Raw genomic sequence first — 18,999 nt, 5'->3', positions numbered from 1 at the left:
TAGGTTGTGGTGCCACAGATTTTTCCAGAAATGTGTTTGAGACACAGAATTGGGAAGGTTGCCCTTTGCTGGTTTCTGAGCCCAGCTTAACTTGAGTGGGGACAGAGAGAAAAGCATCTGCATTACTGTAGATTCTCTGCTGATTTCTTTCCAGGGACAGATTTGCAGCCCCTGCGGTGGAGACCCGTCCTAGCATCTGGGGAGAATGCCCACCAAAGTTTGCTACTAAGCTGGGCCGAGCAGTGGTCAGAGAAGGACAGATGGGGCGGTTCTCCTGCAAGATCACTGGCCGGCCCCAGCCACAGGTCTCCTGGCTCAAGGTGAGGTTTTGTCTGCCCTGACTCTGGGTTAGATCCCTGGACTACGGGGAGTCTGTCTCCCCAATCAGTCCCTTCCACTTCAACCGTAGAGCGTCCTTGAGGTTCTCATGTGTTTGGTAGCCGTGCCCGTTCTTACCCCTGTTTGCACACTCTCCCTGTGTTACTCAGCCCACGATGTCCTGTAATCCACACACTCACAAAACAGTATAAAACTTCCGAGTCAAAACAGACCTGACCATGTCAAGAGAATGGAGTTTGAAGTCTGGGGCTGATTTCAAGCCACAGCTCCCCGATTGACAAAGCATGAGGTGCCGGGCAAAGCATTTGATCTCTTAGAACCCCAGTTTCCTTATCTATGAGGCAGAGATAATCCCACCTACCTCCAAATACTGTTGGGAGGCTCCATGTGGGAGTGCTTTATAAATCATTCAGGGCTGAACAATGTGAAGACAGAGGTGGGGGAGGGGTGGGGGAGGGGGAAGAGGAGGCAGCAGGGGGTTGGGCAGCCCATGTTAACAGGGCAGCGAGGAGCTCTGGGGGTCAAGGCCAGGGAGAGCAGCTTTTTCACAGATGGAACTCCTGTATAAAAATGAGTGACAGGATGCCTTTTCCCTGTTTCCTGATTCTCCTGTACTGACCCTGGAACATCAATAAAAGGAAGAGGGAGACAGAGGAGAACTAAAGTGAGGAATATAGGATTCCCCACCTCAAACTAGGGCTCCTTCGAAACAGGTTCCATACACCTACCCTCAGCTGGACCGAACACCACAGCACATCCATGCACCTCGAGTCAGGACCCTTGGGTTGCCCTCAGGCTGCTCGTCAAGCACGTTGACAGAGCCCAGAGCAGAGGGCCCTGCTGTGCATGCCTGGTGTCTGTCCCACCTGGATTGACAGGAGGTAGGACAGAGTCAAAGGTGAGCAGTTTCTCTGACCAAGCTGCCTATGCCATCCACAGGGAGATGTTCCCCTGCAGCCCAGTTCCCGTGTGTCTATGTCTGAGAAGAATGGGGTGCAAGTCCTGGAAATCCACGAGGTCAACCAAGATGACGTGGGAGTGTACACGTGCATGGTGGTGAACGGGTCAGGGAAGGCCTCCATGTCTGCTGAGCTCTCCATCCAAGGTATCAGGTGGTGGGAGGGCTAGTGCTGGACCGTCCCTTCCTGGAGTCCCTACCCTCCTAGAAGGAGCTGCTTGTTCATTACGTGTCTGTGTGTTACACGTGTCACACTTACCTACTCATGTGTCCCTCCCCAGGGGCAGGGTCTTGAATCAGAAGAAAGGGTAGGCGGGTAGCACAGACACGGCCATGGAAGAAGATGCTTCACGTGTGTCTGCACACCTGTGTTCAGTTTTTCCTTCTTGCTCAGACTCACGGGCCTCTCACTGTTGTGGCCTCTCCCGTTGCGGAGCACAGGCTCCGGATGCGCAGGCTCAGCGGCCATGGCTCACGGGCCCAGCCGCTCCACGGCATGTGGGATATTCCTGTACCGGGGCACGAACCCGCGTCCCCTGCATCGGCAGGCGGACTCTCAACCACTTCGCCACCAGGGGAGCCCTCAGACTCCTTTTTTATTTACATCTCTAATTGCCTTTTGGAAGAGTGGGCATTGCTAATGTCTTGCCGTCACCTCAGATTTAACCTGCCTGAAATTGATCTTGTCATCCATCCTGTCGTTCAGATCAGGTGCTCCCTCAACGTAACTCTTTGCTTCCCACCAGACTGGGCATTTTGGCATCGCCTTTGACTCCTGTCTCTTCTTGCTGTAGTCATCAGCCCCAGTAAACTCTTCTCTTGAAACCTCTTTGAACATGCCTCTCCCTTACATTCCCCTTGGTTCTGCCAAGTCCAGCCTGCGGAAGCCAGAGTGTGTGGAGGGGGAAGGGGATTGACATCACTTTATTCTAGCGGGAACCTTGAGCGGGGTGGGATTTGGGGATCTGGGAGGGAAATGACCTTACTCTCTCCTCCTCCTTTCTTACCCTCATGTCTTTGACTTTCCTCTTCCCCATCTCTTTCCTTTCTCAGAAAATACCCCTTCTTGCTTTCTGTACATTTTTGGCCCAAGTGTGTTCACTACCCACAGAAACAAACTTATTCTACATTGCAACCCAGGAGATAGATAGATAGATAGATAAATAGACAGATAGATGGAGAGAGAGAGAGAGAGAGAGAGAGAGAGAGAGATTTAACTAAAACAAGTTTTATGAAACAATTCTGAGTAGTAGTATGTACAGTACATGCTGGCATTTTCTCTTCCATTCTACACCATTAAAAGAAAAAACCTTGCGGACTTTCCTGGTGGTCCAGTGGGTAAGACTCCATGCTCCCAATGCAGGGGACCGGGGTTCAATCCCTGGTTGGGGAACTAGATCCCACATGCTGAAACTAAAAAAAAATACAAAATCCTGTGTGCCGCATCTATGACCCGGTGCAGCCAAAATAAATAAACAAACAAACAAACAAATAAATATTTTAAAATAAAAAAATAAATAAAGTGTAGGACTACCACATAAGAAAACGTTGGCAATTTTAAAAAAAGAAAAGAAAAAACCCTGGTTCTGACCATAGCATTTGACTTCACAACTCACTACAGGCTCAGGACCTGCTGTTAGTCATCTGGAGAAGTGTTTTAGTCCCTCTCCCTTTACTTGCCCCAGCACTGACTTAAAGAACTGTTTCCTTCTGAAGCACTTAATGACATTTTGTTTGAAAATATTCCCAGAAAAAGCCCCTCAAATAACCAAAACAAAAAGGGATAGATAAGATTGGCAAAAGGTTGGTATTTCCCTAATCTGGGTGTAGGCTTTCAGTGTTTGTTATATCCTTCTCTGTACTATTGTATATTTTGTAATTTTCTGGGATAAAAATGTTTTAAAATCATGTGGCAAGAAAAACATATCTAGCAATTGTATGTTTTTTCTTTGAAGAACTGAATAAAATTACACTTTCTCTGTACACTTTAAAATGAAGCAGGTATTTGTCAAAAATGATCACTGGGGGTTTCTTTTTGAGGGCTACGTGCAAGTTAAACTTTCTGGATTTGAAGTTTTCAGTAGAGTGTTTTTTGTTTCCTTCTGTGGGCTAGAGAACAGGAAGCTCCAGTGCCCAGGGCGGGGCAGCAGAGGTTGCCATAAAGGTCCCAGGGCAGTGCTGGAAGCTTAACAGTGTCTCCAGGATTCAGAGGAGTTTATCAGATTAACCCAAGAAGTTCAGGACCAGGGAAGCTGAAAGGAGAGAGGGAGGGAGGACCATAGGTGATGGGGAAAGTGAGAGTTTGGGAAGCCAAACTCTGTCATAAACAAGAGATGGTTGTCGTATCACTTGCTGTTCTTGGTGTATAAAACATTCCACTAACGGTCTTTCTACCTTCTCCCTTTTTCCAGGCTTGGACATTGCCAATAGGTATGTGTAGGCTTTGTGATTATCATGTTTCCATCTTGAAATGCCCTGAGAGAAAAGAGGGCTCATCATCAAGAAATGCCCTGAATTTCTGAGTCACCGTATAGCGGGGAGAACTGACTGTTTGGGGGGCATTGTTTTATTTGGGGTGTTTAGTTTTATTCTATTGTAATTTGCTGTCCAGGTCCTGTGTCAGGCTTGCCATCAGCATTGAGACTCTCAGAGACCCTGCTCAGTATCTTTACTAGTTAGCTGTCATTAGGAAGGGCATTGCTCTGCAAGGATGCCCTCCACGTTCAAGGCCAGAATCTACTTGCTCACCCAGCATGTCTTCATCGGGAGAGCTTCCTTTCCTGAGCGTGAGGCTCTGTGCTAGATGCTGGGTATGCATGGTGAGCTGTCTGGTGCAGAGAAGGGCCTTAAACAGAGCCACACAAAACATAAGCGCTAAACATAAGTCTATGAGAAGCGCTAATTTGGAGTAGAGTGTCAGAGGACCCCTTTTTGAAAGCTTGATGTTTGAGCTCAGTCCTGTGAGGAGTAGTATGAGCTAAGAGAAGAAAAGCTCAGGGAGAAAGTGTTCCAAACAGAGGTGTTGCAGGTGCGAAAGTGGTGAGGTGAGAGGGAGCCTGGGGCCCAAAGAACCCTGAGGGGCTGCAGCCTGGTAGGCACTGGAGACAGTGTCTTGCGGGGGGTCCACGCGGAGCCAGCTCCCACATGGCATCCCTGCAGCCCATCTTGAACAGCTCAGTTTTACTCTTAATCGAGTGGAAAAGCTGTTGGAAATTCTTAAGCTTAAAATGGCATCATTCAATTTATGTTTTTAAAAGATGGACTGTGCATGCTATGTGGAACCTGGGTTAGGGCCAGTGTGGACAGGGGACACCACGTGTTTGAACCAGGTCGGGGCTCGTGGAGAAGAGAAAAAGGGCAGATGTAATAAGTGTGGATAGAGCACTGGGCTGGGGATGAGGGGCAGGGAAGACCGAGAATGGCTGCTTGTTTTCTGGCTGGAAACTGAGCAAACTGCATAGAAAGACCTCGGCTCTTACTCTGTCTTGATCTGTGGGCTTTTGTAATCCCTGCCGTCTGGGCTTGTAATGTGTAACCAGATGATTGTTCTATTCCTTCTTCTGCCCCACTGACCCCGCCACACACCCACCAAACAGGTCGCTTGTGAGAGGAACAAAGGTGGCCAATTCAGACATCAGGAAGGAAGTGACCAATGGAATCGCTCAGGGGCTGAAACTGGATGGTCTGGAGGCTGCAGCTGAGAGTAAGAACTGCTCCAACATCCAGAGAGGTGGCTCCCCGACCTGGGCCACGGGGAGCCAGCCTCAGCCCCCAAGGGAATCTGAGCCGGAGCCAGCGGGGGACTCACCCGGAAAGGCTCTGAGGACCCCCGTCCTGCAGAAGACTTCCAGCACCATCACCCTGCAGGCCGCAAAAGTGCAGCTGGCACCGAGAGTGCCAGTCTCGGGTGCCCTGTCTCCTTCCAGAGAAGAGAGGGAGAAGCCAGCTGCTCGCCCTCCAGCCACCCTCCATGCCAGGCAGTGTGGCCTGGGAAGCCAAGACACTGTGAGCCAGGTTGCTTCCAGGAAGGTCCCCACGGAGGGCCAGGGGGACACAACATTCCCCAAATTTGAGAGCAAGCCCCAAAGCCAGGAAGTCAGTGAGGATCAGCCAGTCAAGTTCAGATGCGAGGGTGAGTAGAGCTGCCTGAGGCCACTGGTGCCCACACTTAGCCCCCGGGTGGCCACTCCCTTCCTTCCGCTCAGTGGTCAGAGTCTCCTGTATCCCCTGGCCCCTTGGACTAGAGCCCCATCCTCGACCCCAGGAAGCACCTTACAGGGGTCTCCCCTCCGGAAAGACTCAATCTCGTCATGTCTCTTGTTCTGGAGAAACTCCCAGCAGTGACCCATTGTTCATGGTTGGAGACAGCATTGACCCTGAGCCCTAATTCTCACCACCCTCCACAGGAAACCTATCTCCACCATCTCCACCACACACAAGCCACAGGGTCCCCTCCTCTTTCCTCCCTCTGGCTGACCTGGAGACCTAGCTTATCACCTTGTAGCCCTCCTCCCCAAGGACCCTGCCTCTGTCTTGGGATGTGGGGTGGAGGGGTAAGAAAGGAGGTTCAAGCGGGAGGGCGGCTGCACACGGGACTGGGCTCTGCCCTCCGGCTCAGCCTCTCCACCCCTACCTGCGCCCCACAAGTACAGCGTGCTCTCGGGGGCCTCCCGTCCTTCACCTGGCCCTGTAGTTTCAGGGATCCCGAAGCCCGAAGTGACCTGGTTCCTGGACGGTGCCCCCTTGAAGAGAAGAGAAGGCACCATCGAGGTTTATGAAGCTGGGGGGACCCATTACCTCTGCCTCCTGAGAGCCCGGGCCAGGGACAGTGGGAACTACAGCTGCACAGCCACCAATGTCCGAGGCCGGGTGTCCTGTGGCTGGACCCTCCTGGTGAAAAGTGAGTACATTCCTCCAGGTCACCCCGGGTTCCCTGAGGGAGGACCTTTGTGGGGTGCTTCATACACCACACAAGCGTCACCTCCTGCAGCCCCCTGCTCAGGGTGTACCACCCAACAGAAACATCGCCCCCACCCACCGGCCAAGGCCAGAGTCACTGCTCCAGGAGAGTGATTCCTGATCAGGAGTTCACATCCGAATCACCGCAGAATAAACATGCCCAGGCCCCAGGCCCAGCCCAGCTGTGAGCTGCCGAGTCTCACAGAGAACCAGATCGACACACTGAGAGTGATGTGAGGTGATGTGAGTGCCACATCTTTTGTGCTCATTATAGTGTCTGTTTATAAAAGTAGTGCATGTTCATTGAGAGGAATTTAAACAATGTATATAATCTTATGACTCAGAAGTAAATGATAGTTTAATATTTTTAAAACAAATTTAGCTTTGTGCTGTTTGTATACCGCTGACTATTCTAATTTGCTCACATTACATAAGCATCTTTCTATACTATTTCTTTCTATATTTTTAAATATCATTTAAAAGCATGCTTTGGGGTTTCCCTGGTGGCGCAGTGGTTGAGAGTCTGCCTGCCGATGCAGGGGACACAGGTTCCTGCCCCGGCCCGGGAAGATCCCACGTGCTGCGGAGCGGCTGGGCCCGTGAGCCATGGCCGCTGAGCCTGCGCGTCCGGAGCCTGTGCTCCGCAACGGGAGAGGCCACAACAGTGAGAGGCCCGCGTACCGCAAAAAAAAAAAAAAAAAAAAAAGCATGCTTTGTAATGGCCGTATAATATTTCATAGAATGATGTTTAGGCGTGGCCTTATTGTTGTTTCCATTTAGATTGTTTCTATTGTTTCCCTTTTTTCACTACTGTAACAGAACTGTGTTCAATAGCCTTGCACCTATCTATCTCTCTATAAGATTTCCCCTTCACTTTAAATGCTACTTAGGGACCCTAGACTCATGTCATACTACTGAGGAACTTATTAAACCACAGCACATTGCAGGCTGATGGAAACTCTGAGACAAATAACCTTCACCTGTTTTTTCAACAAGTAAACTGCAAGCCAAAAGGAAAGAAGGAACAAACTGTAGGAAACTTAGATGAAAAGACACACAAGAGACACCAGTAGTTGCAATACATGGACTTTGCGTGGATCCTGATGGAGACACCTTTAAAAAAGTTTTTTTGTAAGAACATCAGATAAATTTGAGCACTGACAAGATATCCAGTATAAAGGAGTTAGTGCTACTTTTAAGATGTGATGGTGGATCTCGTGGTGATTTTTTTCAAAGTCCATATATTTTAGAGATATAAGCTGAGTTATTTACTGGTGAAATGCTATGATTTCTGATATGTACTTCAGATATAATCCATGTGTGGTGGGACTCAGTGGCGGGTATGAATGAAGTGAGATTGGCCATTATGAAAGTTGAGAAACAGGGATATGATGATTCACTATACAGCTTTCTCTACTTTTGTGTATATTTGAAATTTGCCATAATAAATGTTTCAGAAAAGAGAGCTTACGAGTTCATTCACACAGTAAGATGCCATGAAGCCAGGGGAACGAATGTGCCTGACCTGTAGACCCTGCTAGTGAAACCTGTCCAAGATATGTTAGCACAGGGGACAAGCCAAGTACAGAGAGAGCCGTGTGTATCATATGCTGTTTGTGTTAAAGGAAAAAAAATCTATGTACACAAAGCAAACTGATGCTTGTGTGCGCATAAACACTTCTGGAAGGGTCCACAAGTTACCCCTAGGAAGAGAAACAGGGGGTCCAGGAAGGGGTGAGATAAGTAGTCTTGCTTTTCACTGTATACCATTGACTCACTTCTTCATTGGGAATTTTACTACATTGGTGAATTCCTCTGCAAGGAATATTATACGTTCATTTGGAGGTGGGAGCGCCTGTAGGCAGAGGTCCCAGCTCGGGGAACCTGAGCTTCATCATCCAGGGCTCTGTGTCAGGGCGGGGGACTCACCTAACATTGTGTCCACCAAAGGTTAAAAACCAAGGAGCTTTGGTTGGAGTGTTAGTTACTCTTATTAAACGGAAGCTGTGCGTGGAGACTGTACCTGCAGCAAGTTGGGGGTGAAAGACAATGTGGGTTTTAAAGCCACCACAGAGCTGGGCAAGGGGGTGGAAACTGGGCATGCCACAAAGCTTGCTGTTCTTACCAAGATTCAGCTGTGTGCTTGTTTGTTTTAGAATGAAGGCCGCTCAGAATGCTGCAAGCCTTTGGGTAATTTCCAGAGTTCTGAGAAAGGTGATGTTGAGTACTTTTTTTTTTTTTTCTTGCGGTACGTGGGCCTCTCACTGTTGTGGCCTCTCCTGTTGCGGAGCACAGGCTCCGGACGCACAGGCTCAGGGGCCATGGCTCACGGGCCCAGCAGCTCCGCGGCATGTGGGATCTTCCCGGACCAGGGCACGAACCCGTGTCCCCTGCATCGGCAGGCGGACTCTCAACCACTGCGCCACCAGGGAAGCCCGATGTTGAGTACTTTTGCCAGCGTTCCTGTTCCTTGTCTGGAGGAGCAGACTTATGGAGGTCCTTAGTCTGCCATTCCAGAAGTCCTGCTTGACTGCCTTTCTCCTTAGCTGCTCTCTAGAAGGCTTCACCAAGATGTAGGTTGTCTAACGCCTCTTCCTCTCTTTCTTCCTGTCACTGCAGAAAAGCTGCCTGTTTCCCTTACCAAGACTTCTCTTTCCATCCCTCCCATCCCCACAGAGATCGGGTCTAATAATGATTGACTCTCCCAGCATTTCTTCAGTCTCTCCCCGTCCCCCTATCTAGAGGCCTCTTTCTCCTCCCTACAGGTGTGCTCTGGTCTCCCCTCAACTAAAAAGAAAAAAAAAATCTTCCTTCTGCTTCACTGACCCTCAAGCTCCCACGCTCTCTCTCCACTCTCTTTTACCCCAAAACTTGCTGCTTCCCTGGCTTCCCTGGCTTCCCTGGAGTTAGTGCTCCAGTTTCCACACCCAGCTTCCATCTGATAATAGCAGCTAATCCCCCACTGAAAGCCTGTTCAATGTGCCAGACTTCCTGCTCAAAGCTTTACTTGCATGGCCCCATGTAGTTATCCCAACAATCTTATGAGATAGAGTTACACCCATTTTCCAAATGAGAACACTGAGCTGGAGTGAGGTTAAGTGACTTGTTCAAGGTCCCATGCCTTGTAAAAAATAGCATATTCCTAACCCATGTTGGTCTGACACAAAAGCCCATATTGTTTTCAGTGACTCCCAAAGGCATTTCTCTAATGAGGGAGTTTGATGCCGTCCAAAGGGGTGGAGGTGGTACCTTCCCCCACCTGTCCAGATAGGCTGGCATCCCTTCCCTCAGTACCAGTCCCATTCAGATGCAACACATCCTGACTTGTAGCTGTGCTCCCCCTGCCTGCTCTCCCTTTAGGGGAGCTCGGGGCTAGAGGAGGAAGTGTGGATGTAAAGTCAGAGAACTGGGTGTAAAGCCTTGCTTCACCATTGGTCTTGACTATGGGAAATTATGAACTTCATCTATAAAACGAGCTAAAGATAGCAGTCTCGTGGCATTGTCACCTCTGGAAAAGTACCTGGTAAGCCCTCGAATATTAGCCTTTGCCCTTAAACCTTTGCTGTATAATATGGTTTTCCCTTCATCACTGTATTGAATAGCTTCTCTTGAAAAGTACCAGTGAGATATCTTCTCATCACCAAACCCAGTTGCCTTTTCTCAGCTATCAGCTACCTTGACTCTTCTGCAGCATATTCTGGGTATTGTAGAAGAGATTTTCTATCCCTATTGCTCTTAATTATGGCCCCCAAACTACAAAATACTCCCCAACTCACCTATTTAGAAGGCTTCTGGAAAGTTCAGCTCAGTGGTTCTCAGTGAGAATGTGCATCAGAATCATGAGGGGGACTGAGTAATGCATTGTCCCAGGCCCCCAGTGCTTCTGAATCACTGGCCTAGGTTGGAAAACTAGAACCCATGTAAGTCCTTGTCATTTGATTCTGTCCTGGAATTGGAAAAATTAATTATAATAATTTAAAATTGAAATGTCCTCACCAATGGGCATGTGGTCTCTACAAGTGAAAAAGATATTCACAGGAGTGTGCAGGGCCTTTAGCTATTACATACAATGTTTCAGTGTCCATCCTTGTACATATATCTCTTGAGTAAACCATAAGGGGATATTTCTATGATTAGATCATAGAGGTTGCCCGTCTATTTTTTAATTTATAAATTGTTCTTTGAGTCAGCTTAGGCATTTATGTTTTCCAAAAAAAATCTATTTTATCCACATTTTCAATCTAATGAAACATTTCGGCCAAGGATTTTAAAAAAATAAAAAAATGTTTGCATCGTCTGATGAGACACGTCAAAGACGATAAAAGACACCAGAAAGTAGGATAGGGCCAAGAAAGGGGGAAGGAGGAGCTCTGCGGATGCTCCAGGATAGTGAAAGTCAAGACAAGATGGGGAGTGGGGTGGGGGGTACTTGCGTCCCGGAGGAGAGGAGGCCAGCCTCATCCTGAGCACTCCCAGACCTGGGGTGTCTTGTGACAGTGAAAAAGCCCCTGCCAGTGACTGCCTCAGGCTCCAGGTCTCTGCCTCAGTGGTGCTGCCTGCTTCCCTGTGTGATGATGGGTCAGGCAAAGCCAGGCCACCAAAGAAGCAAGCCCTGGGCGCCCAGGGCAGTGAGGTGTCAGCCTCCGGTCAGTCAACAGCACAGGTCAGCTGTGATCTGAGACGGCCTGTCTGTTCTTTGCCTTCACAGGGCTGGCCGTGATGGAGGCGGCCCCCTCATTCTCCAGTGTCCTAAAGGACTGCACTGTCGTTGAGGGCCGGGACTTTGTGCTGCAGTGCTCGGTGCAGGGGACCCCGGTGCCCCGAATTACTTGGCTGCTCAATGGTGAGTCCCCCCTGCTCCAGCTGCCTGGGCCCTTGACCCTGCCTGCATTCTCACTTGGCCTCCCCACATATCACTGTGAACCGTTTATGCATGAGAAGGAAGCACGGGGTACAGAGAGAGCACGGGACCTGGGAGTCTGCTAATGCCTGGCTGGGGACACTGGGCAAGTTTTACTCCTGTCTGAGCCTTGAGCTCCTCGTCTGCAAGACGAGAATAATGCCATCTACCTTCCAGGGTGGCAGTTGTGAAAATTAAATTAGATCCTTTATATAAAACAGTTAATGAGATGCCTGGCACCCAGGTGCACAAGCAATTTAGTTCCTTTTCATATGGCCAGGCTCAGAGTGGGCCTCAATAAATATTTGTTGAGTCAAAAAATGAACAAATATACCAACAGATTAATGAACCACACTCGCAGTTGCTTATGGGATCTTGCCTTTTATTTAGCGACAAGTGGTTTGGGGGTTTATAGACCAGCAATTCTTTTTAACATTATAGTCCTATAGAGACATCCTAAGTTTTTTTTTTTTTTTTTTTTTTTTTTTTTTTTTGCCAAGTAAGGTCCTTTGGAAAAAAAAATTATTATATATTATCACCCTTCTCTTTAAAAAAAAAAAAAAAAGCCTTTAAATTCCAAAAGTATGGGAGTACTCTATTATCAGAACTGAGAACAGTTCATAAGATTGGTGAAATTGGGTGGGGTCTGCTTTGGGGATCTGCGGGGAGGATGAAGCATCTGCACTTGTCCTTCTCTGTATCGAGTGGTCGGGTGACCTTGGACACCCCCCTTTACCTCTTTGGGCATCGGCTTCTTTATTGGTGAGGAGTTGGGCTGGAACAGAAGGTTTGGGTCTCTGCCAGCTCTCACGCTGATGGGATAGGCTCCTTAAGGGAGCAGCGGCCCGTCACCTGTGCACCAAATAGCCCGGTCATTTCTGCACCATTGCCGTGTTGCCTGTGAACCTGCTTCATCGGTATAGTTTGCTTAGGCTTTGCTAGAAATGATCTTTAGTCAGTGAGAGAAGTTGCCTTGGGGTCTCCCTATTTGTGGTCTTCTTGGGCAGAGAGGTGAGAATTGGGGTCTCCACCCCTCACTACGGACAGAGCTCCTATCGGATTCGGTGACTGACTGCGAGGAGGCAGCCTCCTTGCAGCTGGAACAGAGCACGGATGTTAAAGACTAAAGGAAGGGCTCTGAGCAAGAGTTTCCCTTCCGCCTGGCTCACACTCCAGGCCAGACATCAAGAAACATTGTCAATAAAGGACCAGTTGGTAAGTATTTCCAAATTTGCAGACCACGCAGTCTCTGTCACAGCTACTGAACTCTGCTGTCATGGCACAGAGCGCAGCCAGAGACAACATGTCAATGAATGGGTGTGGCTGTACTGCAATAAAACTGTATTTATGGACACGTGAATTTCACACAATTGTCACACGTCATGAAATATTCTTCCTTTGATTTTTTCCCACCATTTAAAATATGAGAAACTATCCTTAGCTTTTGCGCTATACAAAAACAGGCGTCAAGTGGGATTTGGCCCACGAGCAGGAGTTTGCTGACCCCTGGTCTACACCTCTCCAAACTGAAAAGCAACCCCACCTTACTCTTGGCGAATCTTGGCATTTTCACACTCTTCCCACTAGAGGGCGATCATGCACAAGTCGGGGACCCTTGGCCGCCAACTCTGATCTCACCAGTCTTGGAGCTGGGAGTTCTGTGTTGCCTAGTTCTGATTGCCCTGAGTCAACAACTCCTTTCTGGAGCCACCATTTCACCCCATGCCTGTGGAGCCAAAATGAGCTATGTTCCAGTAAAAGGAGGGCTCTCAAACAGCTTGTTGGCACAGGTTTCAACAGCAGAGGCACTTAGATGGCAGTCATGGAATGCACTGGTATTCCCAAGGAAGAGAGGTTTTAGGTACATGCACACACATGCACGCACACACACACACACACACACACACGGGTGTTCAGTCCTCTCAGTAGCAGGACCCTGGCCCCTGGCTCTCCCAGCCCCCAGCCCCACTTCTATGAAGTGCGGTCTCTTTCCTCTGGCCCTGTGGCTGACTTGGCAGTGCCTGTCATGGAGATGTGAAATGTTGCTATGTGCAGAAGAAAACATTGGATTGCAGGGAGAGGACCTTTTTCTTCACTTTCTCCCTCTCCCACTGCCCACCCCCAGTTTTATGATGTGCAAACCAGGAGCCTGGGCTGACAAGGGAAGGAGCCGACAGTTGCTTCATATGTGGTGAATGGAAACATTCCTGCTCTAAGGCCAGGATCTTCAGTAATGAGATTCTTTTTTTTTTTTTTTTCCTGGAAATGAAAGCTCACATCCTGGAATGATAAAATCCCGGGAACATATAGCATTAAAGAAACCACTGAATTTCACGCCACACACTTCTATCTCCATGCGGGACTTTATGTGACCTGAATAAAGGGCCCTCCATGCAAGGGACTCTTGGAAGAAAGGGCCAGCGTCGTTTTTTAGTTCCCTGTATTTATCTTTTCTGTGAATCCTAAAATGCATGTCATTGCAGTGTTAGGTTGAGGGTGCAGAATTGCTTCTGGTAAATATCTGCAATGGGAAATGGAATCATTGTTTCTGGAGACATCTAAAAGGAGCCGGGAGCCTCATGTGCAGTCTGGGTGAGGTCTGTTCTGCCTGAGGCTGGGCTATGGGCCAGATGACCCTGTCAGATTCTTTCCAGGCTCAGGATTCTGTGAAGTCTAGGATGTGGATTTGGGGACTATTTATTTAAACAGAATGCACAGAACTCTGTCCCTTTCCTGCCTGCATTCTAAGTGCCTCCAGAATCTGTCCCCCAAGTCCTACCAGCCCCAGCCTTGCTCCTCCATCCACATAATCACTCCCTCTCCTTTACCTCCCTAGCACCTGCCTCTTTTTCCCCTCCTCGAACCTCTGTCCAGTTGGCTGGGGGTGGTCCTGACACATCATTAGCCCTCAGTGGGGCTGAGCAAGTATGGGGAACATCAGCGTCATGACAACAGCTGCCCTGCTGAGGACAGGGCTCACACCCTGCCACTGGGTGCTCCCTGCCTGAGCCTTCCCGTGCTTCCCTCCACAGGGCAGCCCATCCAGTACGCTCACTCCACCTGCGAGGCTGGCGTGGCTGAGCTCCACATCCAGGATGCCCTCCCAGAGGACGATGGCACCTACACCTGTCTGGCCGAGAACACCTTGGGGCAGGTGTCCTGCAGCGCCCGGGTCACTGTCCATGGTAGGAGCCCCTGGGCACCTCTCTGGAAGCACCTTTCCTGCCAACACATCAGCTTTGGAGAAAGGGCACCACACCTAAAGGCAGGCAGATGGAGGCGATGGCCTCCAGGAGCTCACAGTGACCAGGGTCTGCCATGGGAGATGGACATGCAAGGCCAGTCCCCCCCTCCCTCACTCCACCAAGGCTGAGGGAAGACGCAGGGGAAAGAGGCAAAGACTCCCTTGGCTCAAGAAGCTTCCAGTCTGGTAGGCAGAAAACGGCACGCACTGAAAGATAAAGTATCCCTGGAGGACTTAGGCTCTCATAAATGACCCCTCACGCACTGGGGGACACTGGGAGACACCGGGTAACGTGTGCCAGTATTGAGGCTTCCAGAGGGCCACCGTTTGTCCCCCTTTTCCTTCTGCCCTTGCTCCTCCCCACCGCCCCAGGCTTGCTCTTATACCTCACCAGCCTGGTGTCCAGTAATCTGATTATTATGGCTATCATCCATTGATCAGCACCAAGCGCTTAGTCCCAGGAAGTCCCTGGAGAGCCACAGACTCAAGACAGAGCTGTCTGGGCTGTGGTATCAGCAGGCATGGTGACAGTGCCGGGGAAGGACTTCTTGGGCCCCAGGTGTTCAGGTAAGCCTGACTCCCCAGCCCCAGCTGAGCCTGGGCCCCCAGCTGCCCCGGTGACTGGGGCCTGGGCGCTTGGAACAGATGCGCTATGCCCTGCTTTTCCAGCAGCCTAGCAGGAGACATGCCTCCCCACTCTGTTCCCGCAGGGCTCGGCCTCTTGGGGAGAGTCTCCCTGTATGTGAGCAGCAGCCGCCCAGGGGTGGGGGGCAGTGCTCTTCCCATCTTACATAGAAGGGTCTGAGGGTCTCAAGAAATCAATGTCACTTGTCTAAGCACCCCAAGGTCGTGAGCCACACTGGCCTTTTTAACCCAGATCACCAAGCTACTGAAACTTCCTGCCCTTTTGCAGAGTGCAAGTCCCCTGGCCCCAGAGTGGGGCTGACCCTCGCCCCCGGGGCTGGCCATTGTCACCCCTAGGGATAGAGGAATAGCACTGGTGCCCTGACTTGGCTGTGGCCTGGCTGCAGAGGCTCTCTCCAGCCTCTCTGAGTTCTCTGAAATTCCTGTGAAGTGCCCGTGTGCACTGGCCAGCCAGCCGGGGGCTGGCCCTGCTTCTTCCCAGGAGGCCCTCCCACTCGGCCTGGGGGCCGTCCTCCTTGCCCCCAGGTCTGTGGGAGGGGCAGGTCCTGGGTGGTTGCCCATCTGAGCATGTTTCAAAGCAGAAACAGAGAGGTCCCCGGCAAGAACTCTGCCAGAGCCACGTGGATCTGCTCTGAGAGCAGCCCTGTGTGAGCGAGGGCCCCCTCCCAGCGTGGGGATTGACTGGCCTGTGAAGGCCAAACAGAGGCTCAGCTACCATAAATGGTGAAGGAGGCTGAGACGTGGCCGAGCTCGGGCCGCCGCGCTGGGCTGCCTGCACAGGGTCGGGGCAGGCCGAGCCTGGCACCGTGACAGCCCTGGCTCTGCTCCCAGGGTCCCCAGGAGGCTCCGGTCCACGTCCCGCACCAGCCTCAGCCGTGGAGTTTTTCTTTCTTTATTGGCAGCTTCTTTGGCTGCAGTCTCTGGGGCAGCTCAGGGGCAGGGAGACGACTGTAGTGGAGGCATTAGTCCCCTACTATGCCGACCACTGTCCTGGCCTCTCCCTCAGCTGCCCAGGCCTGGCCTTTTTCTCCCATCCGTGTGGCCCCAGACCACGGCTGGAGCGTGGATTTGGAGCACCTGCCCAGGTGTGAGTCCTGAGCACGGCTTGCTAGCCCTGCCGCTGGGCTGCTGTTTCCTCTCCGGGCCTCACCTTCCTCTTCTGTGTGAAGACATGGACACTGAGCGTCACCCCAAGTACTGCGAGGATTACATTAACAAACACACTAATGATCTCCAAACATGGGACGTGCTCAGTAAGTGGGTGCCTTTATGATTGTCCAACGGAGTCCCGACCTTTAAACAGATGAACTCCCTTCAAAATGCAACTCTAAGGAGCGGTCTTACCAAAGGATCAACTTTGCCACACTGGGTGGTTGTTTTTCTGTCTGTCTGTCTGGTCGTTTGGTTTTGGTAAAGGGAAGAGAGAATCAGAATCAAGAGAAGGGAAGTGTAGGGCCACACACGAAAGCCATAGTCTGAGCATCCGTTCTGGGGGCTCTGGCCACAAGAGGGCGCCATTCGGCAATGGCTCTCCCTCCCCGGTCTGGTTTCCAGGGAGGAGCAGGTTCCCCGGCAACTTTTGCTGGAGGAGAGCTCAGCAGATACTTTGTTGAAGGCCAGACACGGGTGCTCTTTCTCACCTCTTTAACCTTTCGCCAAGGTTTTGCAATCATCCAGAAATTGCTGGCTCAGCAATTTCTGGCAATCAGTTTCTGGCAATCACTCTGACATGATTTCTGCAGGCTCTTTTCCCTGCTTTCTCTGCCTTCTCTCCTCTGTAACCTCTTCCTCCCCAAATCTAACTCCTTCCCACAAATGTCACTTCCTCTGGGGTGAGTTCTCTTACCAGCTGTACCTCCCTTACGGTTGTGCTTACTTATCAGCAAATCTCTACTGAGCACCTCCTTGGTGCCAGGCATCGTTCTGGGGAAGCGGCCATGAACAAGAGACAGGTTCTGTCTTCCTGCCGGTTACATTCTGATGGAGAGATGGGCAATCATCCACACCTGGCTTAATCCAATACCGGCAAGTGCTATTAAGAAAACGAGAATAAGAGAGTGGGGTGGAAGGGATCCTGTCTTCATTAGGTGCTGGAGGAAACCTCTTGGGGAAGGTGACTTTTGAGCAGAGACCTCATGAACTGGAAAAACAGTGCTCCAGGCAGGCGGTACAGCAAGTGCAAAGCCCCTGAGTTAGGAATCAAGTCGGCCTATTTAAGAGACAGTGAGTCTGGAGCAAGGGGAGTGAGGGGCCCAGTGGTAGAGACTGGGTTCCGAGAGAGGCAGGGTATGTGTTCAGTGAATGAATGAAAGAGCAACGGCGGTGGGTGAGTCTGCCCGGTAGTGCAGGGGGTGTTCCCTCCACATGACTCCTCACATGTCCGGGGTCTCAGGGTTCATGGGAGTGCTCAGCAAACCCACACACACTAGCTCTCAAAAGCCCCCCAACAAATATTCCTGCTTTCCTCCTCCCACACTAGGAAAAATGTCCCCAGTAGTTAACCAGGCCGTGAAAGTCTTCCCTCCTGACCCAGATGGAGCCTAAAGGATGATTAATCTAAATTCCTGCAGAAGCCAGGAAGATCTGAAGGAGAGTAAATATTTCAGTGTATTTGCACTGAGTCATTGGTGTGGAGGCTTCCTTAGGCTAGAATATTTTAATTTATCTCCCCCTGGAGTATCTTTGTCAAGGCTAAAATTCTTAAGTGACTAGATTTATTAACCTGCTAATAGTGCCCAGTTAGACAGTGTCTCAGCCTAATGGTTTGTTTATTTAAGTGAAGACCTGCTGGGCTCTTAAAGGCACCTAAGGACATAAAATGTGGGTAAGTGAAAAAAAATTTTTTTTAAAACCTGATTTCTAAAATAAAAAAATGAAACAATAAGCATATTTATTAGAGTATTTGTTTCGATAAAGAGCCTCTAATGAAAGCAACAGGCACCAGGGAAGTCAGCCATTCACTAGGCAGTGAAAGCATCCGTAGAAGCCCAGCTGGTTTTCAGATTCGTGACAAGCTCTCTGTGGGGCAGCTTTGAGTACTGACAGCCTCCCGCCATTTTAGTTGGAGGATACTGGCAGGCACTTTGGACGTTGTATAATCTTTCCCTCTATGAGTTTAAAAACACTGAAAACATTAAAAAACTTTTTTTAAGATAACCCTTTTTTCGTTAATTTTTATTGGAGTACTGTATAGTTGATTTACAATATTATGTTAGCTTCTGCTGTATAGCAAAGTGAATCAGTTATACATATACATATATCTACTCTTTTTTAGATTCTATTCCCATATAGGTCATTGTAGAGTATTAAGTAGAGTTCCCTGTGCTATACAGTAGGTCCTTATTAGTTATCTAGTTTATATATAGTGGTGTGTACATGTCAATCCCAATCTCCCAATGTATCCCTCCTCCCCGCCTTTCCCCCTTGGTAACCATAAGTTTGTTTTCTACATCTGTGACTCTGTTTCTGTTTTGTAAATAGGTTCATTTGTACCATTTTTTAAGATTCCACATAGATTGAAAACATTTTTAAATCTTATGTCAGCTAAAGAGAAACTTATTGAGGGGAAAGGATAAACATCAGTTTTACCTTGTCTTTTTTGTTTGTTTTTTAAGAACTTTAGTCCACCTACAATATGTGTCCAAAGTCTTCTAAATTCTATGAAGGCCAGCAAATAAATGTTAAATTATTTTATAACCAATATTTTAGTTTTATACAAGTTGATACAACAGAACTGGTGTTGTGCACCATGTGAGCCCTTCTTGTCACAGAAGGACTTCCGAGTATTTGTTTGTTTCCGCGTCATGGAGCTGGAGCCTTACTTTACTAATTGGACAATTAGAGCTGCATCGTGGTCTACTTCTACAGCCATTGCAGGTCATCTTTAGCATTTATTTGCCCAGAGTCCTTGGTCAGGAATGCCATCCAGAATTACAGCTTTGTGTTCCTAATGGC

General features: G+C 49.5%; 1 protein-coding gene across 3 annotated transcripts in view; it reads left to right on the top strand.

Moving 5' to 3' along the window:
- MYLK (myosin light chain kinase) overlaps positions 1 to 18,999 on the top strand; it is a 287,208-nt gene that overhangs the window by 167,134 nt on the left and 101,075 nt on the right. For all 3 annotated transcript variants that reach the window (XM_082624210.1, XM_082624209.1, XM_082624213.1), the window contains exons 5-11: positions 155 to 320; positions 1,279 to 1,444; positions 3,709 to 3,727; positions 4,894 to 5,429; positions 5,991 to 6,197; positions 10,965 to 11,099; positions 14,189 to 14,341. In XM_082624210.1, the coding sequence (XP_082480336.1) occupies positions 155 to 320; positions 1,279 to 1,444; positions 3,709 to 3,727; positions 4,894 to 5,429; positions 5,991 to 6,197; positions 10,965 to 11,099; positions 14,189 to 14,341 (1,382 nt within the window). The remainder of the gene's footprint in view (positions 1 to 154; positions 321 to 1,278; positions 1,445 to 3,708; positions 3,728 to 4,893; positions 5,430 to 5,990; positions 6,198 to 10,964; positions 11,100 to 14,188; positions 14,342 to 18,999) is intronic.

Source organism: Mesoplodon mirus, assembly GCF_964341445.2.
Source record: "Mesoplodon mirus genome assembly, chromosome: 6".
In the NCBI taxonomy this organism is placed as follows: domain Eukaryota; kingdom Metazoa; phylum Chordata; class Mammalia; order Artiodactyla; family Ziphiidae; genus Mesoplodon; species Mesoplodon mirus.
This window is presented reverse-complemented; position numbering and strand designations above follow the sequence as displayed.